The sequence below is a fragment of the Solea senegalensis genome, linkage group LG10 (genome assembly GCF_019176455.1).
Source record: "Solea senegalensis isolate Sse05_10M linkage group LG10, IFAPA_SoseM_1, whole genome shotgun sequence".
NCBI lineage: Eukaryota > Metazoa > Chordata > Actinopteri > Pleuronectiformes > Soleidae > Solea > Solea senegalensis.
In genome coordinates, this window is record NC_058030.1 from 1,829,882 (window position 1) to 1,854,383 (window position 24,502).

Consider the following 24,502-nt stretch of genomic DNA (forward strand, 5'->3'; position numbering starts at 1 on the left):
AGAGCTTTGGTTTTTTGTGTTTTTTCCATTTTTGAAAACATGTACTTCACACACTGGAATAGAGAGATTAGATTAAGATGGAGCTGAAGAGATAAGGTGACTCTAGTTATTATCATTTTTTTTGTTTCATTTTCTACACACTGCGGTCGAAATTCCTCAGCTCGTATTTCTGATCTTTTGCCTCCAAGTGCCACCAGAGGAAGCACACGTACCTCTGGTGGCACACGTACTACAGTTTGAGAACCATGGGTTTAGGGGACATTTTGGGAGCCAGAGAAAAAAAATGCCACCAATGTGTATGTTTTCATACATACAACCAATTGGTAACTTTGAGATAATTACAATGTCACCTCTCGAACCCTAAACAAAAGAAAGAGATGATTATGGGAAAGTTCTGAAAGTTCTTCTTCATCTCGTAAATTCATCGGCTTTGATTTGGTTTGAGCGACAAACTTAGGGTTTGTGTCGAGGGGAAGTCGACGGTGGGAGGCAGAAACATAAAGAGAGCTCGATCAGCGTGTGTGTGTGTGTGTGTGTGTGTGTCTTCATTAGCGAGTGTTTCACCAAGGCTGTGTCCTCCACACGTGTCCACGCGGTCTGGCCTGTTAGAGCGACACACAGCGCGTGTGTGTGTGCAGGTGTGTGTGTGTGTGTGTGTGTGTGTGTGTGTGTGTGTGTGTCTTGTTTCAGGTAGACAGAGGCGGTCCATTTATGTCCTCTTTGGCTTCTTTCCCCCAGTTTTGTTCAGCAGACCTCCAAGTTCTCTCCTCTCCTCTCTTTCATCCCACCATCTCCTCCCTCTCCTCTGGAGTTCTGAGTCTGTCCATCTGGATCCCACTCCTCCCCCCCGCTCCTCCCTTCTCTCCCTCAGTCCTGTCCAGGCCCAGACACGGGGGTGAAGGCCAACATCAGTAGGGGAAAAACTGTCGGAGGGGACGTCGGCGCTATAATGAGTCACAACATGAAAGCTGACGGACGGAGGGAGGGAGGGAGGGAGGGAGGGAGGACGGGGGAGAAGAGATGAAGACAGACGAGAAGAGGGACTGCTGGGGACAGAAGGAGGGATGACGGGTTGAGGGAATGGATGAGACTGTAGAGTGAGACATTTGTGGGGAGGCTGGGGCCCTGTGGTCCTCCTCTCTGCTCCTCTTGTTCATTTGAGAAGAACAGAAAGGAGGAGGAGGAGGAGACGGGGGCAGGAACAGCGTGCGCTGGCGTCCGCCTGTTTCTCTCTTTTCTCCAACTTCTTTTACTCCCTCTTGTTTTTTTCCAATCCTACCCCCCACCCCTCTTCCCTAAACCGTCCATGCTCCTCATCTCCTCACCTCTCTAGGGTTCTTCTCTAATTTAACTTTTCATAGAAATTTTCTTCGCTCCCCCCCTCCTCCTCCTCCTCCTCTTCCTCCACTTTCTCCCAGTTTACCGCTCGGCCTCGTCTTGCCGGGTCCCCTCGCGGCCGGCTGACAAAGGCGGCGTTAAAAAGCCGTGTGATCCTCCATTTTAGCGGCAGCCACGCTCGTCAGAGGATTAGGGCTCCTTAATGACGCTAATCTCTCCTCCCCTTCTTCTTTTTTTTCCACCCGCTTCCTCAAAAAGTGATTTCTCCCCCTTTTCTCTGACGTCTTGTTCTCGTCTCACTTTCCCCACCTCTGGCACGTCACCATTTAACTCAGGCTACATCCACGCTAATCTCTTTTAGTTTAAAAATGCTTAATCTCTGCTCCTGATACACCTGTCGTTCACACACCCACAGTGTTTTAGGGCCACACACAGTACAGGCATTTAAAATCTCGATATTTGTTTGCGTGTTTAAAACAACGACTTATCTTGTGTTTTGAGATTGTTTTTGCTTTATTATAATAACTTTTATTTCCTTTCTTTCTGGAGATGTTTATCCTCTTTGCATTTAATCTCTTTAAACTCGCCTTCGCCGTTAGCAACGCTCACTAACTCAGGGTTTTAGAGGGCAAATTATCATACTAGCGTAGCAGTTAGCTTTGCTGCCTTTCACAAGTGCCAAGGGCCAATTACAACTAAAATGTAAGATAACATATAAAATCTAACATTATTTTATGTAAAATCCCTGCACGTTTCATAACTAGCCTTCTCTGTTAGCAACACTCGCTAACTCAGGGTTTTACAGGCAAATTAACATACTAACGTAGCAGTTAGTTTTGCTGCGACGGCCTTTGTCGTCATGTCCACTGTTTAAGAGTAGCAGTGACTAGCTCACATTATGCGATAGCATTTTCCTTGGGTGCAACCTAATCCATGCTAATAACCTGGAGCTGCGGAAGTGCGGCTACTTCCATTTACAAGTACTGTTTTAAGAAAGTGGCCAAATTACGACTAAAATGGAAGATAACATATAAAAATAAAATCTAACGTTGTTTTATGTAAAATCACTGCAAGTTTCAGAAATAGTCTTGACAGGAAGTAGCCTGTTTTGACAGGAAGTAACTGCGCTTCACACATTTTTTTTGGTATGGCCTTCTGTAGATGGTGTATATCCGCTTTGCATTTAACCTGTTTCTTAAATCAGTCATAACTAGCCTTCTCTGTTAGCAACGCTCGCTAACTCTGGTATTTTACAGGCAAATTAGCAGTTAGCTTTGCTGTGATGGCCTTTCGTTGTCACCCATGCTCAGCTAAGGTTCCACCGCAAAGTATCAGCGCTAGAAAGCTACGAGGTTCCTAAAGACGATTGTCGTTTTTTTGTCTGTCTGGTTATCCTGTCCTAGCATTTAGCTTTGCAGCTATGGCATATTCTCTGTATCTAAGCGGTGCTACAGCGCCGTGTAGGCCTGACATATGCACGGCAGCATTTCGAGTCACTTCCTTCTCGTCAGCCACAGCTGATCAACGTGAACTTTTCTAACCGATGCAAATATCTGAACAATTAAATCTCACAACGGGGTTTAAACTAATCTGGTCCTGCTTCTCCCTCGTCAGTGTCTTGTCAGTCACGTCGTCTCTCCGTTGATGTTAATCTCAAATGTTTTCTCGAGCCATTTCTTTCTCCTACTTTCCCTCCTTGCTGCTAGTCAAATTTATAATTCATGCTTCTACTCAGACCCCCCTGTAGATTTCTATTTGCTCATCCCAGTGCCTACATTTTCCCGGTGATCGATTCATCACAAGGATCTGTTTTCCCTCTCCCTCTCTGCACGTCGTAATACTCGGTAGACTCGACACACACACACACACACACGCGCTGAAGAACTGTGGCAGGAGTGGGCTGAGGTAAAAACGTAGCGTTGAGAGCTTTCTAAAATTATCAGGAGAAACGTCAGTGCTGCACACGGCTCGGCGCTCATGTGTCGGGAGTGTTTGCCTTGCAGAGACACTGCCGTTAAACTCGACACTGGCACATTCACCACTAACTTTTCCCACTGATTGTGTCTCTGAGCCCGATCAAAACACGCACTACTCGTGCCGCTGTAACACGAAACGTGTGTTTTTCAGCATCTTAGACGTGAATATTTGATGCTTTCTTCACAAATAAATCATTCAAACAATCATTTCAACACTTTTATGCACCCAACGTTTACTTTATTGCCCCGTATGAGTTGCGGTCCTAGATTAGTGTAAAATGCCGGCTGAATGAGGAGCATTTAGACGCGTGTTTGGCGCGACTGGGTCGCTAATACCAGAATCTGAACGGCGTCTTTGATGCGTCGCTGGTCTTGGGTTGATGAAGACGTCAAGATCAAAGCTGAGAGAGACCCGCTCCTCACCTCCTTCCCGGCAAATGCTAAGTAGGCTCACTGTGCTGCTCCACAAAGACGAAAAGAACAGTATCAAGCGTTTTTCAGCCCCCCTTTTGTCGACTCGACTCCATTCTGAAGTGTCTATTAAGGGAGTCGTGGCCTTTCTGTCGCCTCCGTGCCAGACTACACAGTAGGGGGAGGGAAAAAAAAAAAAGGGAGTGTGAAAAAAGGGAAAAGAGCAATGCATAATCTCTTATGTATGACAGATAAAGGGAGTGAATATCGCCATCTTTTACGCTCTGCTCTCCACATCTCCTAATCGCTTTTCCGACGTTTCAATCTGCCAGGGCCCTAATGAAAATATGATGAGGCGGATCTATGGTCCTCGGGGACGGATGGCGGGATGGGAGGGGAGGGATGGAACGAGGGATGGCTGCAGAGGGAGGATGAAGGGAGAGAAAATACACTCTGTCCTTATTTCGAGGCTCCACCGGGGATACATAGTTCTTGGAGCTTTCTATTTAGATGTTGCTGCTGCCGCCGGAGTGTGTGTGTGTGTGTGTGAGTGTCTCTTACTCTCTCTTCTGTTCTATTCTCTCTCTTTATCTCTGCCATCCTCATTTCCCCTCTCTATTTATGTGTGTGTGTGTGTGTGTAAGCAGGATAAATGTGTTTATTCTTTTTTGTTTATATCCTCTTTTTCTTATTCAAACTCCCACAGGCTGCCTCTCTCGCCTTTTGCCTTCCAAGAAAGATGCAACTATTTAATCACTGTAATGCTCCTGGTTTTACCCCCAGTTTTTCAGTCTGCGCTCTCTTGTCTTCTTTTGTAATCGTGCAGCAGCTGCACACACACACACACACACACACACACACACACACACACACACACACACACACACACACACACACACACACCCTAGCCCTGAACACTTCCTGCTTCCCTCTCGGTCAGATGGCGACGACGACCCTGCAGGTCTGTCGTGGGTGCCCTCGTCGCCGTCCAGCAAAGACGTGGCGTCGCCCTCGCAGTTGCCCGATGGCTGCTGCGACCTCGGCATGGCCACCGGCGGGGAAGAAGAGGGAGGCACGGGTCTGCCGTACCCCTGCCAGTTCTGTGACAAGTCCTTCAGGTAAATAAACTTCCCTCGCCGTACAGACCATAAACCATAAACACACACGTCTTTAGGAGGTTTGGGCTACATCCTTACGCCTAGTTTCAAACAAAAGCGGTCTGTGTTTAGACGAGCGTTTCAGCTAACGGCGAAAACTAAACACCGCAGCGGCTAGCTCCCAGTATGCGATAACATTTTCGTACATGCCGGAAACCTGAAGCTAAAAAGCTAACGTGTGGCTACTTCCTGTTATCAGTACTATTTTAAGAAAGTGGTCAAATTATGACTAAAATGGAAGATGACGTGAAAATGTGTGTTTTATTTTTTATGAAAAATAACTTCTAAGATAAAATCTACACTTGTAAATTGTCTTGACAGGAAGTAGCCTGTTTTGACAGGAAGTAGCTGCACTTCTTCTCGCTACACTTTTTTCAGCATGGCCTTCTATAGATGTTGTTTGCATTTAATCTCTCGATCTGTTAAGGTGTGTTTAAGATGAATATTTCCGGATATTCTGAGTTCAGATGATTGTTTTAGCTTGGTATCCGTAATCCACGCGTCTACACAGACACTCCTGCTTTTCTTAGGTTTAGAAGGTTCTACAACAGCAGATTGTCGTCTTGTGACCAATAAAAGACAATTGGGAAGCTAATGCGATGTTTTAATCCTGAGAAGGAAGAAAAATTGTGTCTTTAATCCCCTCACACTACAGTATAATCTGGTCAAATCAAATCAGAATTCTGGCCAAATATCCTCTAGCGTGGGTCAGGTTTAAGCTCCAGAACCAGAAGTTTTCAAACAGAAAACTTACTTAGTTTGAAAACTCTCACGTTATTTTCGGGGCTTATAGATGCCAGGTTAGTGTGGAAGTTTTAACTTCTAACTTTCCGACACTGCTCTCATGAATTCCAATAACTACTTGGAAAAAAAAGCTGTATTCTCATTATCACCATGGTAACGTGGGCGGCTAAGGCAAACAGTAAAGGGAATGAGGTGAATACATTTCTCACCATTGTCTCCCGGGACCAACTCCAGACCCACTTTAAGAGCAGCTGTCACATACGCCGTAAAGTCACCGTAATGATTTTCTATATTACTCTTAGTTCTAATGTGTTATCTTCACTTCCTTCCTATTCCAAAAATACTACAAGAATAAATTGAGACAAATATTGCCGGCATCTGGGAATTTAAGTCTTTTAAAAAAAAAAATTGGGTTTATGAGCAAAGTGCTGTCACACATTTGGTGGAAAATAATCATTGCTGCAGTGTGTCGCGGGTCTTCATGTTCCATTTCTTTTTCTTTCTTCCGTCGTCTCAGCCGTCTGAGCTACCTGAAGCGCCACGAGCAGATCCACAGCGACAAGCTGCCTTTCAAGTGCACCTTCTGCAGCCGCCTGTTCAAACACAAGAGGAGCAGAGACCGACACGTTAAACTCCACACGGGTAAGTGTGCGACGTTGGGTTTTACCTGCTAAATGTCTGTCGCGTGATGGCGGCCCGTTCTGCGCTTCCTGTTACTTCTCATTTATTATGGCAATTGTGGAATTGTCGTATTATTGATGTCGATGTGTAAAAATTGGATTTAATTCACTTTCACTCATTTCTGACAGTCAACTCCGACTAGACATTGTGCTACTGTTGTCCTTTGTCCAAACGTCCAGCTACAGAAATATTCTTGAGTGTGAATCAAATAAAAGGCGTAAAAATGCTCTAAAAAACACACTCTGTTATATAAAACCTTAAGGCCTTTACACGTCAACAGTGATGCGGATAAATGCGGCTAAACTGTGTGAATATAATAATAATATATATAATATATATATGATATAATATAATAATCAAGAAAAACTAAAAAAAACAACATAAGAATAACAACAACAAGCTATTTTTGTGGCCAACCATTATGACAAAAGGTTTACACAGGTGAAATCGCTCCGTTACACTATTAAAACGTGTATTTAATTGTAAGAATAACCAAAAACAAAATAAAAGATAACTTAAAAACATGTATTTTATTTTATAAGAGCATCTACTAAAATGAAAGATAACTTCACTTAAAAACAAGTTTTCTTTAGTTAGAAAGAAAATGTAAATTTGTAAAACTGAAGAATAACTACTAAAAAATGTAATATAACACTATTTTATTTAAAATCCCTCATGCTGTAAATGTTTTGACAGGAAGTCGTCAAACTACTAACCCAACAAATTGGGTTTGTGGTGCAAATCTGACCCAGTGCCTGATATAAATTTATACAATCAGATGATTTTAGTGTCAATTTCTGCCAAATAAAATAAACTCAACCTAAATTTAACACACTGGAGCTTTTTTGAAAACATTGTAGCCCTTTGTTATAAAAAATACTTGTTGTTATGTGGGTCAGTGGCATCAAAAGTGTCCCGTTTGTAACGTCTATGAAGAATCTCTGACCTCGCGGCGTCTGTTTCTGTGGCTGCAACAGGAGACAAGAAGTACAGCTGTCAAGAGTGTGAAGCCGCGTTCTCCCGCTCCGATCACCTGAAGATCCATCTCAAGACGCACAGGTCAGTCTCTCGCTGCTGCTGCCGCCGCTGGCGTTGGCGTGAGATGTCTACTCGTCATGATTTTGACTTTTGTGTCTGTTTTTATTTTGAACTCAACACCTTCAGCTCCAGCAAACCTTTCAAGTGCAGCGTGTGCAAGCGTGGCTTCTCCTCCACCTCGTCACTGCAGAGCCACATGCAGGTAAAACGCTTAGATCGTCTGTTTAAAAATGAGTTTTTAGTGAGAAATGACCCCCGAGTTAAAGTTGAATAAACCAGTTTTAAACGTCTTTAAAAAGACAATTACGCTGCTTTCATTGTCAATACATATGGACTTTTAGATTTTTAGATTTTGGTGGTGATCCAGAGCCTGACTCAGGATTCAGTTGTTTAGTTTTAGTTGTCTAAATCAACACCTCCCTGATTCTTGCAGGCTCACCGCAAAAACAGAGAGCATCTCGCGTTGCGGAGTGAGAGGGATGAAGGGAAGAAGGGAGGAGGAGGAGATGGCGACCTGGACCAGGACCTGTATATGTGTGACTACTGCGAGGAGACGTTCAGCCAAACCGACGAGCTGGAGAAACACGTCCTGACCCGACACCCGCAGCTGTCCGACAGAGCCGACCTGCAGTGCATCCACTGTCCCGAGATCTTTCTGGACGAGGCGTCTCTGCTCACGCATATTGAAACGCAGCACGCCAACCGCAAACACAAGTACTGCAGGGTCCTCTCGTGTTCATGCGCTTGTTTTGGATTATTCTGGAACTTTATTTTACTGTTGTTTTTTTTTTTTAGATGTCCAGTGTGTTCAGAACAGTTCCCTTCTGTGGAGGACGTCTACTGTCACCTCGACAGCCATCGCCAGCCCGACTCCTCCAATCACAGTGCAGCCAGCCCCGACCCTGCGCTGGGAAGTGTGGCCTCCATGAGCTCAGCGACGCCAGATTCCAGCGCCAGCCTGGAGCGAGGCTCCACGCCCGACTCCACGCTAAAACCCAGCCAGGGCAGCGAGCGAGGCCGCAGAAGAGGCACCGACCCCGGGGAGGAGATTGGGATAAGCCTGGGTCATCAAGGTGGAGGTAAAGAACTCACTTATCTACAGAGTAGGCAGCGTTTGGAACGCTCAAGCCAACGCTATGTTTTTGTAAAGCTGCTCTTTATCTGTCTGTCCCGACAGCAGGAGGAGGCAGCTGGGGTAAAGTGACGTCCTCCTGCCCGTACTGCTCAAAGAGAGACTTCCACAGTCTGGCAGTGTTGGAGATCCATCTGAAGACCATCCACGCAGATAAGCCGCAGCAGAGCCACACGTGTCAGCTCTGTCTGGAAACTCTGCCAACGCTCTATAATCTCAACGAACACGTGCGCAAGGCGCACCGCGCCAGTGGCGGAAGCGTCGGTACGACGGCATCGGCGGCGTTTCCGCTGCTACAGTTCACGAACGTCACAGCTTTCCACTGCAACTACTGTCCGGACATGTTCGGAGACATCAACTCTCTGCAGGAGCACATCAGAGTCACCCACTGCCTGCCCGGTGGCTTAGTGGCAGGATCCACTACATTAGGTGAGTGTGTGGAGATGGGATATGACAGAGGACGGGTTATAGGTTGTGTTTTTGGCAGCTGTGTGGATTAAAAGTGGAGTACCTCAGTTACAATACAGGTTTTCAAATAGCCATCACTTTATCCATTCAGGACCCAGAACTTTAAGAGGTGATCCTCCCTGTGGGTGAGGTTATTGTATGTTCTAGTTGGAAGTTGGAATTGTCGAGGTCCTCGTCCAAAGTTTCAAGTTGTTTTTCCAAAGAACGCACATGCAACCCCACAAAGCCCGACGTAGGATTCCTACGGCTAGCACAAGCAGTGTTTGTGCCCATGTTTTTTCCCATGACCGCAAGTTCAACACACATTTAGAATTGTGTGTTGGTGAACAAAGGTGTACCTGAATCTGAGAATGCTCGGTTAATACACCAGCACTAACAGCAACATTAAAGGTGGATTGAAGGATTCTTGTATGAAGTGTTGATGCATTTCCAGCACTGACTTCACTTCACTCCATTTCTTTGGACCCGCCCTGGTGCGTTAAGAGATTTTAGCCACTAAACACGTCCGTTATAGTCTACGGTATCTTAAAAATGTCTTTATTTGGCTTTTTCTTGTCTTTTCGGGTCGTTTTCTGGCTGTGAACTGAAATGTCACTGCTCACTCTCCAGCACCAAAGTCCATAGAGAAAAGTAGCTTTTTTAGTTCATCGAGACAGAGTAGCTGCTGGTCCGCTGCAAAATCGGACTTTGGTGTGGGTGAGTCAGTGGTTTACAGACGTCAATTTCCAGCTGGAAAATGCTGTTTCGTGGTGAGAACAAGTGGCAGAGGTGTTCTAAGATAAGTAGGTGTTATTAGGTCAGCGACAGGCTGTTGCAACCACGCTATAAAAAGATCTGCTCCACTCATCCCATCCAGAGGGGAACCATGCCTTCTTCTGCAACCAGTGTTCCATGGGATTCCTGACAGAGTCCTCGCTGACGGAACACATCCAGCAGACGCACTGCCCCTCGGCCACCGGGGGCGGGGCCGCCTCTGGAGGGGGCGTGACCAAACTGGAGTCTCCCGTACTACAGGCCGCCTCTCAGTCGTTCATGGAGGTGAGGGTTAAGAATTAGTCGTGAGTTAGGTTTCAAATCTGTCATTTTTGGCCTGTGCTCATCTCTGTCTTTCTTTCTTCCTCACACTCCTCATCTTTCCTCTGTTGCTCCCTCGGGACTAAAGACAAGTGTATGCCGCTGTACGATAATCTTAAAAAAAGTTAATAGCTATCGTCCGTGTACAGGTTTACTCGTGCCCTTACTGCACCAATTCTCCTATCTTCGGCTCACTCCTCAAGCTCACCAAACACATAAAGGAGAATCACAAGAACATCCCGCTGGCCAACAACAAGCGGCAGGCGAAGGTCGCCGACTTGAGCCCAGCCTCCTCCGACGTGGAGATCTCCTCCCCGAAACGCCACAGACTCGGAGGGGACTCCACCCCGTCCATGGGCAGCAATGGGGACTACCCGTGCAACCAGTGTGACCTGCGATTCTCCAGCTTTGAAGGCTTCCAGGCGCACCTGAAGTCCCACCTGGAGATGCTGCTCAGGCGCCAGTCCTGCCCGCAGTGCAACAAAGAGGACTTTGAGTCGCAGGAGGCATTGCTCCAACACCTGACGGTGCACTACACCACCACGTCGACGCAGTACGTGTGCGAGAGCTGCGACAAGCAGTTCTCCTCGGTGGATGACCTGCAGAAACACCTGCTGGACATGCACACGTTTGTCCTGTATCACTGCACTCTGTGCCAGGAGGTGTTTGACTCTAAAGTCTCCATACAGGTGAATGAGACTGACTCTTCTTCTTCTTCTACATCTGGATCAGAGAATGAGCAAGAACACAACTTTTTAAAGTTAATAATCCTCTTTCTTCTCCGGCTCGCTCTCCATCATCCAGGTGCATTTGGCGGTGAAGCATAGCAATGAGAAGAAGCTGTTTCGCTGCACAGCCTGTGCCTGGGACTTCAGGAAAGAGGCAGATCTTCAGCTCCATGTTAAACATAACCACCTGGGCCAGAGGGCAGGCCTCCCGGGGGGACTTGGAGCAGGTACAGTGCACCTCTCTCTGGATCACAGCTTAAATTGGCATGAAAAAAAAAAAAAAAAAACTCCAACAAAAGAAGAGAAAATACAGCTTTTTAAGCAGTTAATCGGCAGAATTATTGTTGGGTTTGAACAATCTTGTCTGTCGTCTGGGTTTACTACCTGAGGGAGTGAGTAGGGGTTAGGTGTTCTGATTTGAAATATTTCAACAAGTTAGCACCAAGATAGGATCAACCATTTCAAAAACAGGCCTTTTTATAAGGGATTGTGAGGATTGTGATGCTTGAATAAGTTGTTGTGTCTTGTAGGCCTCAAGCCCCGAAAGTGCATCTTCTGCGGCGAGACGTTTGGAACTGAGGTGGAACTCCAGTGTCACATCACCACGCACAGCAAGAAGTTCACGTGCCGCTTCTGCGGCAAAGCTTTCCACGCCATCTCACTGTTAGAGCGCCACCTGAGGGAGAAGCACTGCATCTTCGACGGCGGCAACATCACAGGCAACGGCGGAGGCACGGGGAGCAGCAGCAGCCAGAACGGGACGCCCAACGGCCTCGCGCAGTCCTCCAAGCGCGGCGGGGGAGGAGTCGGCGGCGGTAACGGAGGAGCGGGAGGTGTTGAGAGGGTGACGGTGGCGGCCGCTGAGCAGGCCGACCTGCAGAACATGGTGCTGAAGGGTGGAGTTGTGGGAGGAGGAGGGAACCAGGGAGGAGACACGGTCAACAGTCATGAGGCGAGCGGCGGCGAGGAGGAGCTGGACAATTCCGAGCCCATGTACGCTTGCGACATCTGCGGAGCGGCCTACACGATGGAGTCGCTTCTGCAGAACCACAGACTGCGTGACCACAACATCCGACCTGGAGAAGACGATGCTGGTAACGACTCATTCCCCCGCAGTTTTTATGAATTTTCATATTTAACTCATTCTTGAAAATAACTCCCATGGTGTTGACTAGGTTCTCGAAAGAAGAAGGCCGACTTCATCAAAGGGAACCACAAGTGCAACGTTTGCTCCAGAACGTTCTTCTCTGAGAACGGACTTCGCGAACACGCCCAGACACACCGAGGTCCCGCAAAACACTACATGTGTCCCATATGTGGCGAGCGTTTCCCCTCCCTGCTGACCCTCACTGAACACAAGGTGTGTTTTTTTATCTCCAGCTGGCACATGTACATCTGACTACCAACTACCAACTGACATCCCTTCCTACCAACTTACCTACCTGCCCACTAACTTACCAACTTGCCTACCGAGCAACCAACGTACCTTTTGACCGACCAACCTAACTAGCAATTTACTAATCTACTTACCAACTTACAGACCTACCTAGCTACCTACCAATTTATCTACCGACCAACCTACCTACCAAATTACTGACCTACTTATCTACCAACTTACTTATCTACCAACTGACGTCCCTTCCTACCAACTTACCTACCTGCCCACTAACTTACAAACTTACCTACCTAGCAACCACCGTACCGTTTGACTGACCAACCTACCTAGCAATTTATTAATCTACTTACCAATTTACAGACCTACCTACCTACCAATTTATCTACCTACTTACCTACCAACTTACCTACCTGCCTACTAACTTACCAATTTACCTACCTAGCTACCTACGTACAGCTCATTTTAACGTAGTGAGGACTGATTTGTGCAGGAAGAACAAATGCGTAGTCGATGTTTAAAGAGTGAAACAACACTGCTCTCTGTGTGTTTTTGCTTGTCCCCTTGTGTTTTTTTCTCTCTGTGTTCCTATATTTAATCTAGGCTAATTTCAGATTAAAAAAAGATGAAATAATCTTAAGAGAGCCACCACTATGCAGCTTACTTACTTTATAAAAATGCCTAGCGTAGTCCTGTTATTCTGTGAAATGGAGAATTCTACATCATCACTGTGTAATTGGTGAATTATTAACGGTGATTGATGAAAGAAGAGTTCTTTGAGTTCTTTTATAAAACACTTGTACTTTTCCTTGTTTTACTGATAAACCCTGCGTATGTCTCCTCTCTCCAGGTGACCCACAGTAAGAGTCTGGATACAGGAACCTGTCGAATCTGTAAAATGCCCCTGCAGAGTGAGGAGGAGTTTATAGAGCACTGCCAGATGCACCCTGACCTCCGAAACTCCCTCACCGGCTTCCGCTGCGTCGTCTGCATGCAGACCGTCACCTCCACCCTGGAGCTGAAGATCCACGGCACCTTCCACATGCAGAAGCTTTCCACTGGTTCTGGACTTGTCGGTGGAGGAGGTGGGAACGGTATAGGAGGAGGGGGAGGAGGAGGAGGAGGAGGAGGGGGGAATGGCTCAGCCTCTTCATCCCCTAACGGTCAGCTGCAGCAGCATAAGCTGTATAAATGCGCCTTCTGCCTCAAGGAGTTCAAGAACAAAGGGGAGCTGGTGAAGCTGGACGTCAACGGTCTGCCTTATGGTCTCTGTGCCAGCTGCATGAGCAGGTATGCCTCTGTCCTGTAAACCCCGTGGACGCTGGATAATAAATAACTTACAGACGTACAGACATTCCACGTCTATTTTTTGTTTTGCGATTTCGACTGAAAGAGCTGAAGCGGCGGAGACAAATGTTGATTTTTAAAACCACATTTCACTTCACCACAGACAAACCAAAGTGTCCACAACTGTGCATGTGTACACAGATTCTACAGAAGACTGTTTACTTTACCCCAAGTCGTCGTTCTGTGACGCCGCCGTCGATTGTAGAATGCGGCGCCATTTGGACACCAGTGCTGTCCAATTGAGTTTTTCCATATTCCAATATGGAAAATGAAAAGGAGCTGCATAGAACAGTGTCGTCTGTGTGGAGATAGCTCTAGCAGAAGTGTAATGAACTTGTTATTATCCTAAAATAGACCTAGAATGTCTGTAATTCTGGATTTTTCCTCTGTTAAACCACAGATTTTTTAAACATTATTAAGTTGTATGATTGCCTGTTCCATAACTGTCTTCTTCTTCTTCTCCTCCTTCAGTGACTTTGTACATTCCTTTCTTTATCTATGGTGTTTGTCAGTTACTTCTCTTCTTCTTTGACTCTTTTTCTCCTTGACACATCTTAGCTTTTCCTCCCACATCTCTTCACATCATCAGTCGATGTCATGTAATGTTGCGTAACTGTGCACCCACATTTCTCCTCCTCCTTTGGAGTTTTACGACTGTTTGCATTGGTAATTTTGTTTTGTCATTCTCAATCATTTCTGCCTCCGTCTTCTTTTCTCTTTGCCTCATCTTCTTCGCTATTCGTCTTCTTCCTTCTTTTTTTCCTTCCTCTCTTTCTCTCCGTCACTTTCCTTTGCCAGTCTTCTTAAATACACACATCTTTTTCTGTGTTTTTTCAGGTGTTAGCATCGGTAATGTTGCAGTACCACCTTCCTCTCTTCCTCGGATTTCCTTTAAACATCTTGTGTTTTGCTATTATCATCATTATCATCTTCTTCTTCTTCTTCTTCTTCTTCTTCTGTCAGTTGCTTTTGGAAAGCTGTAATTAACACAACCTAAGAACATGGAAAGATTAGCTAGCAGAGGCGGCAGATACACTAGCTAGTTAGAAAGCAAGTCGTGGATAAATTGACCTCTGGTGTTTAAAGCTTTGACAAAAATGCAGATGAGAGGGTGAGAGATGTTTTGGTAGCATTTTGTCAAAGAGTGCCCTGCTATTGCTAGCGTCTGTGGATTAGCTACCTTGAAAAACCTCCCGTTTGTTTCCAACAGTTTTGTTTTTTGAAATATTGTCTTGTATTCTGACGCAGAACAGCAGCTCTCTGTGTTACAATGCAAACACCTTGTGTTTTCATGTTGTTTTTGTGAAACAAGCCGCTAAAATGAAACCAATGCTCAATCAAATCAGGGGCACGAACGGCCAGAGTCCGAACCAGGGAGGAGGAGCAGCCACGCCGGGGGACGTGCAGGGTGAAAAGGCCACGGTCGGCCTGAGGTGTCCGGAGTGCGGGGTGAAGTTTGAAACCTTGGAAGACCTGGAGAGTCACGTCCAGACGGATCACCCCGAGGTCAGCCCCGAAACCAGCGCAGCGGGAAAGAAAGCCGAGGGTTCGCTCGCACCGAAGGTGAGGCGGACGAAGCCGAGATCAGGCTGAGAGATGAATAATTTTATAGAAAATCTGGATGGATTTTTTTTTTCTCTCCACTAAAAAAATCCCTCAGAATCACAATCAGAATCACCGTCTCTGACGTGGCTCAACTCAAATGTACCTGTCTGTAAAAAGTAGTGAAATACACTACTGTGAGGACCTAAGAAAACGTATAAACCATAGAGAGGGAGGACATTTTGGGAAAGTGAGGATATTTTGGCATCTTTAAATAGCGCTGGGAGTTAAGACCTGGTTTTTGGATTTGGGTTCGAATGGGATTTAGGTTAGGATTAAGGGGACAGTCGATGCATTACATGTATGAGGGACATGTAAACAGTGACCATGTCAGGACCAGGAGTCCTCATGGAGACCACAACTTGGTCCTAATGAGGCAGAACCTAATTTATCTGAGGAACTGGATAAGTTTAAGACTAAGATTGATTAACTGGTTATGGTTAGGGATAAGGCTTTGTTTACACTGTCCAAATGAATGCAAGTCAATGCAGAGTCCTCAGAAGAGCCGCTGCACAAACCTGTGTGTGTGTGTGCTGAGGTCATCTTATGAATGACATGACCTGGGGGCCACTGAGCATGTGGTCTGGTCAGGAGGGGGCGGGATCGTGGGTAACATAAGAGTTCCATGACAGGGATATGAGATTAAAATGATATTTCTGACATTATTTCACAGGATTTCAAAAGAAAAGTGTTTGTTTTGACAGGGAATATATACAATTATATATATATATATGTATATATATATAAATAAAATAAAATAAGTATGTTTGAGGCCTCTGTTATCAGGTGTAAAGGGTTAAAGGTTAGTGTTTGATAGGTGAATGAATGAGACAGTCTAGTGTCCTCTGACGTCACTGAGACCAGACTGTGTGTGTGTGTGTGAAGTGTTGACGTGTGTGCCATTGTGTTCATGTGTGTAGCTCTACCTGGTGTGTGTGTGTGTATGTGTGTGTGTGTGTGTGTGTGTGTGTCAGCTGAGCCCCACTGCGTCTTGCGGCTGCGGCGTGCTGAGGCATTGTGGGAGCTGTTCGCTCTACTTGATATTGACAGTCAGACTCCCCGGGACCTGCCGCATGCCTGTGTGCGTGTGTGTGTGTGTGTGTGTGTGTGTGTGTGTGTGTGCGTCTGCGTGTGTGCGTGCATGTGTTAGAGACAGTTCCTAGGGAGCGTCAGTCTTACCTGCACCTTTGTTTCTGCTTAGTCTAACAGCACAAAGACGACAAAGTAGCATCTCACACTCACACAGCGGTGAGATAGTGGAAGTGGGGCCTTTGTGATCACTGTGGGCTGTGACTGCATCAGCGGAGCCTCACTTTCTCTCTCTCTCTGTGTTTCTGTCTCATAATTTCACTCCTTAAAGGGGAATTCCGCTATTTTTCTCCAATGTTTATAGATGCTGTGAGAGGAGAGTGAGAGACCCATGATTCCCTGTTTTGTTTGTTTTTAAATGTTTCATTTATTGAATGTTTGACATTTCTGACGCATTAAAGTGCTCAAATTATTTCAGTTTTTTTTTATTACAAAACATTCAAATCCCATGTTTATCCTTCAGCCTGGGGCGGCTTGGTTTAGTTGAGTGTTTTTTAAGTCTGTTATTTATTAGAAAATGTTCAGATTCTGCCCTCTGACTCTCACAGTATTCCACTCCTGAGGGGGAACAGATTATTTTTCATTGTTGGTTTTAGTTGTGATTTCACAAAGAGTTGTGTTTGTTTTAACAAATAATCTTTCATTTGTTCTGCTGTTGTTTTTGTTGTTGTAGAAAAAGACCTACCAGTGTATTAAATGCCAAATGACGTTTGAGACGGAGCGAGAGATCCAGATCCATGTCGCCAATCACATGATCGGTGAGTGGAGCACAGCTCTTTCTCTTTGTGGTATATTTAAAGTGTGTGAGTGTGTTTGCGCGTGTGTGTGTGTGTGTGTGTGTAATGACTGTAAATGTCACATCTCTTTTTGTATCTTCTCTTGCTATAAAAACAAATCTGCTGCCTTTGTTTTCCTCCAACACCTTGGATTCAGTACACACACACGTACACACACACACACACATGTAAACACACACACACACACACACACACACAGGTGTGAGACACGGAGGTGAAATGACAGAAAAAAAACTCCTGACTTGTGTCTGCTGTAAATTAACACTTTGAGTGTTTTAAAAGTGAACAGATAAAACTTTATTTACACTGTAGCAAACGATGAAAGATGATTTATTTATTTATTATTTACAAATTCTGTTTTTCCAACTGGGGTCAGTTCAGATTTACTGGTGAACCTGCTGGTCCTGAGTCTGTTGACTCTGTTGACTCTTTTCACTTTATTGGCTCTGTTGGCTCTATTGACTCTGTTAACTCTATTGACTCGTTTGGCTCTGTTGACTCTGTTGACTCTATTGACTCTTTTGGCTCTGTTGACTCTATTGACTCTGTTGACTCTATTGACTCTGGCTCTAACTGCTCTATTGACTCTGTTAACTCTATTGACTCTTTTGGCTCTGTTGACTCTATTGACTCTGTTGACTCTGGCTGTTTCAGTGTCGGTGCATCCACTCACCAAACGTAGAGATTCAGGTGCAGAGAAGGAAATGAAATGACTCTTTTGTAGTATGTGTGTGCCAGAGCTGACGTCATCTCTGCTGCGTTTGGTCGTGCAGCTCTTTTTTGACTGTGCGACTCATCAGTGGCGTGCACAGGTATTTGGTAGAGCAGGGGTTGAAAATTGAAAGGGCACCACAAGTACGCTTAGGGCAGGCATGTCCAGAGTGCGTCCTGGGAACTGAATTTTATTATTAAATCATTATTAATTTAAATAAGTAAGTCCATGTTGCATTTTCTAGCAATGGTTATCCATGTAAACTTTATTTTAGAACTTTATAGAACAGTTTTTCCCAATCCTGGTTTTCAGAGACACCGAAAGCCGAGTCACATGACTGTACTTTTTTTGTCATTATTCATCATTTTCATTCAAAAAAAACATATTTAAGATATAACTGTGTGATATTTGTGCAGATTTGTGAGAAACAAAGTCGTTCTCTTCAGTCTAGTAGAATAAGATGGTATTTTAGCCTGCGATTTGAAAATTGCAGTAGGCTGTACACAGTATAATAAACTGTGCCTTTGGCACACAAACAACTACATCTACCCTTATATGTAGTATTTTAAGAATACTAAATATACGTATGACACTATAGATGTGTCTCTTATGTGCAGATTTCTCGTGAGTCCCTCAGGTCGTGACAGGCAGGTTCATATTTAGCATCGAGAACAGCTGTTTGTTTTCACGGGTACAGGTGGCAAAGTTTTCTACTGCAAGTTTTGTGTCATGTGAGGCTTGAAGTAGGTGTGTTGTTCTGTTTCCACCTCCCCCTGTTGACCATGTGGTTTTATTTGTGTGGTGATCTGAGTCTCTGTCGTCATGGAGATTAACGAGGTGGTGCAGACGAGTTGTGAAGGGGAACAGGCGCGCTCTACGTTCACCTGTAGCGCCCCCCCTTTGCCAGACCTGACAGGCCATCCAAGAGTCACTAATGTACTCTGAGGCATGTGTGTGTGAGCGCTGACAATGCTCTGACTCATCTAGTGATGTCTGGAGACTTTAGGTTGAGACAAATGAAAGACAGAAGTACAGCTGGACAAACTTTGACCTCCTCCCTAACTTTAACCACAGTCACAATCCAAATCTTAACACAAAACTTACCCAGTTCCTCTGGGTATAATGAGGTTCTGCCTCTTTAAGACCATGTTTTGGTCTCCATGACGACGACTGGTCCTGTCAAAGTCAGTGTCCACTCACATAAAACGTCCCCACTTGTTCACGCTTGCCGTCAACACAGAGAAACACTCAGAGTTTATTGTTGCTGCTGTCTTTTACCCACTGTTTCCCTCCATCCGTCTCCCCCTGCTTCACCTAAACAACTTTCTCTTCTCCTCCTCCTCCTCCTCCTCTGCATGTGGTTCTCAGACCTTCTCCTGTCAGCTTCTGACTCTTGACCTCTTTCCCCTCCCTCTCTTTTTTTCCCCATCTTGTCTTCATCCCTTCACCCTGAGAACTGTCCCGCCCGTCATCCTGTCGCTCCTCCACTGTCTGATTCTATCTATCTATCTATCTGTCTGTCTGTCTGTCTGTCTGTCTATCTATCTATCTATCTATCTATAGTGCTAACGTATCTATCTAACATCATTTAAATAACTTTCCAAATGTAAACTCAGCGGGGAAAAGTAAAATTGATGTATTTCATTTGATTAATTGTTACCAACGCAGTGTTTTTCCATGAAATATCTGTATAAATATACATTTAATTCCAACCTAATGTAAATTTGCTGTGAAGCCTTTTTTGCTTACGTTCAAGTGTTCCTGAATTCAACTCTGTAACTTATAGAAATGGCAGCAAAAATAGGCATAAATTTTATATTATGAACTAATTTGTCTCTTTTTAACTTATAACTTTTATTTTTTTGTCACTAAAAATAGGGGTGTGATTATTGATGAATCAAATATTTTATATTTTCACAGCAGAATCCACCTTTAAAGTGAGTTTAGTTTTTGAAAATCACATCAAATATAAAAGGAACTACTATTTTAGGACAATCAGACAATAATCTGCACATAATCTGTGTCGTCAAATTACTCGTCTTTACGTCCATGTAAACAGTGGATTAGTATCTGTAATAAAAATGACACTTTAAACTGGTGGAAGGAGGAGAGACGAGGGCGGGAGGGGGGTTGTGTTGCAGTGGTACGGTCCAGTCCAGAAATGTGATTGTCACATTGCTCCGTGGGTAATACACGGCGCCCCCCACAGTCCTGTTAATTACGCTGTCAGAAAGAGAAAGCGACGGAGAGGCGACGTTTGGGGGGGAGACAGAGGAGCGAGAGGAGCGAGAGGAGCGAGAGGGGTCAAAGTGAGACGTCCAGAGAGGAATCTTTGAAAAGTCAGCGTCACCTGTGTTTGAGCTGGAGCCAACGAAAAAGCTTTGGGGGACGTTTGTCATGGAGACACTTTCTCAAAGCTTTAAAGACTTTAAAAACGGGACTTTTTACAGTATGTTTTTACCTGATGACCAGAGACAGCATGTTTTCCTGTTCTTGTGAATATAATACCTCAGAAACTCGTACTCGTACTTGTTTGGCCCATAAAACCGAAACGTGCTTTGATTGATTCCAAAACCATAAATTAAATTTAATTATTTTTAAATTAGATTTTTTTGGTCCACAAAACCCAAATTATTCAATATTTAATGATTTCTTTGTTTTATGGTGCAAATATTCACATTTAAGGAGCTGAAAATAAGATTCAAACTTACAGAGTTTCAAAAATAGTTTGATTAGTTAATTAATTAACAAACGAATAATCATTGCAGCCCTAAAGTCATGGACTAATGGACGTAGTCCTCCAGATTCCTTGCCAAAGATTGAAAAAACAAACAAACAATGTGGATTTCTAGGCTTAAGTTGAAAATAAAGACTTCTGTGAACTTAAAAATAGTGAAACATCAGGAGAACTTCTTCAAATGTTGATACGGACGTTCTGTTGGATTCAAATGTGAACTGAATCAGAGGTTTGACGTCAAATCTGCAGGGCTTTCTTTTACTCTTTTCAACCGTGTTTAATTTCTGCCACTAGGGGTCCCTCTCTCTGTGATGAAGAGCTTTATCTCACGTTACATTCCAGTTTATTTATTCTTTAAAGTTTCATACACCACACGACGTCCTGTACCGTCAAAGTAAAAGCACGCCACCACGTCCAATCCCTCGCTCCATTCATTTCGTTTTCGACGGGGCTTTTATTGTGAAATACTTGCAGATCCGGGTCCTGATACTTTATCAAACGCAGAAAAGTGAATTATTATTTATGGAGATTTTCAATGAGGCAAACCGCATGGAAAACATTGTAGCAGCACAAAGTAGATATAAATACAGATTTCTAAGGATTTAAAGATGGTTGAAGACTTCACATTTGAACAGGAGACCCTGAAATCGGCCCCAGGTCGTGCTTTCCCGTGATGGTGGAGTCACTCGCCGCCGCGTGTGTGTGTTTCCCGCAAGCTTTGGCTTCCACACGGCGCACAAGTTAATTAAAACACCATGTGGTCAATGCCCATGCTCCACAGGCGGAGAGGAGGAGCGGGGGTGAGGAGGAGTGAGGAGGGACGCGACAGGAGGGAGAGGGAGAGAGACACGGGGAGAAATCATGCAAGAAGGTTGAAGGGACAAAAGTCAATTAAGAAAGAAAGAAGTGTGAGGTTTTTCTGAGGTTAAAACGGACGAAATGAGACGGTCGAGCTCTAAATAATCCCTGTTTATAATCTCTAATCTATGTTTTTTGGGTCACGAAAGTGACGCACGTGCATTCACACTGTGAGGAAAGTCAGCACTTTCTGTTTAACCTTACATATATTTTTACATTATTGTTTGTTTTTGCTGTCATGGGAGAAAATGAAGTCATTAATTGAGGAGACGCCGCTCGCCTACTGTGTTTGTACAGTGTATAAATAATGAGTTAAAGTCTGCGTCTGAGCAGGTGTTTGCTTCACACCTGGTTTGCACTAAAGATTTAAGATCTACAAGTAGACGTGAGAAGAGACCGTAGTAAGTATTTATTCGTAGTTCTGGCTCCAGAAAGACTCCATGCAGACTATTTTGATCATTGATTAAACAGTTTCAGCTTCTTAAATGTGAATATTTTATGTTTTTTTTGTTCCATATAACAAATAAATCATTCACAAGTTAATGATTTTCATTTGCGGACAAAACAAACGTCATTTCAACCCACAACTAATCGATTATTTGCTCAAAATAATCAATAAATGTGTCTATATTTAGCATAAATGTGTTGTTTTTGGACTAAAATTCACACTTTATGGTCTTTTTTATCATCATTAAGACGTAGTTAACACATGTTTGTGTTCCTTTTCTCTGCTCGGCTCACTCACACACGTTTATGTGTTTTCCCTGGGTAGTAGTGTGAGGCAAAGACACAATTCAGTGTGTGTGTGTGTGTGTGTGCGTGTGTGTGCGTGCGCGTCTTGATTCTCCACAACAGGATCACTGTTGAAACGTTGAATACAATATGATTAAAAAACAAATGTGTTGTGGATTTAATGTGATTATTGTGACACACGTTACTTAGTTCAATAAGGAGCGCACACACACACACAGACACACACACAGACAGACACACACACACTGAGAGAGACACACATAAATAAGGTTGTTGACAGCATGTTCTAAGTGTTACATGCAGCCGCTAATGCTTTACTAATCACCTCGGTCTAGATTTCACAGCGTGAGACCTCACTTCTCAAATACATGTCGACACACACACACACACACACATTGATGTGTGTGTTACTGTACCTCGACTTTCCATTTGTGTAAAAGTGTGTAAACAAAAACGAGCGCTGAAATTACAAACACTGCTCACGACTATGTTTGTGTGAGTGTCTGAGAGCTTTGACATTAAAACTGTTTGGTTTTTCTAGCTTAAGGATTAGCCTTTTTTTTTTCGTTTTTAAGCCGACAGGTAAATACTTCTAAACACAGGTGCGTAAAGACATGAAAGTCGACATTAAGTCGCCAGAAGACTCTCACACGTTGTCTAAAAGATGAACAAAAAAGACTTTTATAAGTATTTAAAGGTGATTCTTAAAGTAAAAGTATGAAAATGAAGAAGTTAAAGTCACTTTTTATTATATTAAAACATTTTACTGTTCTTAAGTATCAAAATGTACTTTTCTGATATAAAATGTACTTAAGTTTTAGAAGTAAAAGTATTAAACAAAGTGAGGAGTTAGGATTGAGCCATGGTGGCTCAGTGAGAGGTCGGGTTGCCTTTCAACTGGAAGGTTGTGGGTTCAATTCAAAGACGTATAAGTCTAAATGTGTCCTTGAGCAAGAGTGAGTGAGTGAGTGAGTGAGTGAGTGAGTGAGTGAGTGAGTGAGTGAGTGAGTGAGTGAGTGAGTGAGTGAGTGAGTGAGTGAGTGAGTGAGTGAGTGAGTGAGTGAGTGAGTGAGCGAGTGCTTATAGAGTTGTGACCGTAGTTTCCTGATACACTTGAAACGAGTGAGTCTTTGGCGATCGAGTCCACAAACCCTTTAGCTCCGCCCTCTCCATTGTTGTCCTCTCCCCTCTTCATCTCCATGTGTTGACCTCCGTCTCCGCCCGCTCTCACCTGAGTCTTAACTGAACAAAATACGCTCCAGACTTCAGTGTAACCTCTGTTTGTCATGTAGCCAGTCATGCCCCGCCCCCTAAAATAAACACCAGTGTCTGGTCAGGTCATATCAGGTAATGTTTTTCCTCAGTATTAACGAGATAATACTGCTTTTTTTCCCCCCTTCCTCCTCCCCCTTCCTCCTCCTCCTCCCCCCCACACCTACACCATGTTCACAGTACGTATGACTAATCCTGCCCATTCTCTCCCTCCGCTCTCCCCCCATCCCCACCTGCCTATTGGAAACGGCCCGTAGAGGAGCCCACCTGTCGGCAAGGTTTGTCCCCTTTCTGTCTCCTTAGTTTTTCGCATTTTGAGCAAGACACTGCCTGCCCATCCGCATTCCATGTACCTCTGCTTTTTAAAAAAAAAAAACATGTATATTATGTGTACCAGTAGCCATTTAGCACGATGAAAAGGTGTTTTTTTTAGCGCCATTCTGGGATGAATAACCCGAAAACCACATTGCATGGTGTGTGTGGGGCTAAAAATGCGATATTTCTATATGAAAAAGTTTGTTTATTTTGACCCGTTTTAGCAAAAATCTTTGCCCACTTACCCCCCGACTTCACCTCAAATCCTCATTCACTCCAAACCCCACCCCCCCCCACCTCCACTGCTAGCTGCATGTTTTCATGTTCCCTCCCTCCTCCTCATGCACGCATATACACACACACTTACACACACATGTGCACGCACGCACACACACAGATGCCTCGCAGGTATCCAGTGGCCACTCACCTGGATCTAAGTGCTCCCCGGTGGAATGTGGTGGCTAATGATGTGTCCACAGCATGAGCTTTAGTTACCTCTTCACATCGGTGCACAGTAACAACATTAGCGGCCGTGCTAATGCACTTTATTTACCTTTAGATCATCAATACGTACAGTATGTGCTATAATTCATTAATATAACGTGAAAAATATCGTCAGATGTCTGCGACATTGTCACACCCAAGGAGAGAATCCTAACCCTTTGGTTCAGGCAAGTCCAAAGTCTGGCCCGCAGGCCAATCACGGCCCACAGTCAGGTTTCGTACGGTCCCGCAGCTTCGGTTTTATAATGTATTATTATCATTTGTCTTGTATAAAGTAACTTATTAAAGTATGTTTACCTGAAAATGACTTTGGTAGAAATTAAAGTCACTTTTTTTTTTATAGAATATGACTTAAGTAAAATAAAAGTATCAAAAT

General features: G+C 44.3%; 1 protein-coding gene across 3 annotated transcripts in view; it reads left to right on the forward strand.

The window, feature by feature from the left end:
- The window catches only part of znf423 (zinc finger protein 423), a 162,842-nt gene that overhangs the window by 69,354 nt on the left and 68,986 nt on the right, over positions 1-24,502 (forward strand). Inside the window, exons 4-19 of one of the 3 annotated variants that reach the window (XM_044035599.1) lie at positions 4,666-4,843; positions 6,144-6,268; positions 7,285-7,366; positions 7,472-7,547; positions 7,779-8,059; positions 8,141-8,424; positions 8,496-8,906; positions 9,802-9,983; positions 10,169-10,708; positions 10,824-10,974; positions 11,278-11,841; positions 11,923-12,107; positions 12,991-13,430; positions 14,834-15,050; positions 16,852-16,936; positions 23,565-23,585. In XM_044035599.1, coding sequence (XP_043891534.1) covers positions 4,666-4,843; positions 6,144-6,268; positions 7,285-7,366; positions 7,472-7,547; positions 7,779-8,059; positions 8,141-8,424; positions 8,496-8,906; positions 9,802-9,983; positions 10,169-10,708; positions 10,824-10,974; positions 11,278-11,841; positions 11,923-12,107; positions 12,991-13,430; positions 14,834-15,050; positions 16,852-16,936; positions 23,565-23,585 — 3,822 coding nt within the window. The remainder of the gene's footprint in view (positions 1-4,665; positions 4,844-6,143; positions 6,269-7,284; positions 7,367-7,471; positions 7,548-7,778; positions 8,060-8,140; positions 8,425-8,495; positions 8,907-9,801; positions 9,984-10,168; positions 10,709-10,823; positions 10,975-11,277; positions 11,842-11,922; positions 12,108-12,990; positions 13,431-14,833; positions 15,051-16,851; positions 16,937-23,564; positions 23,586-24,502) is intronic. The other 2 variants (XM_044035602.1, XM_044035601.1) reach the window with 2 other exon arrangements.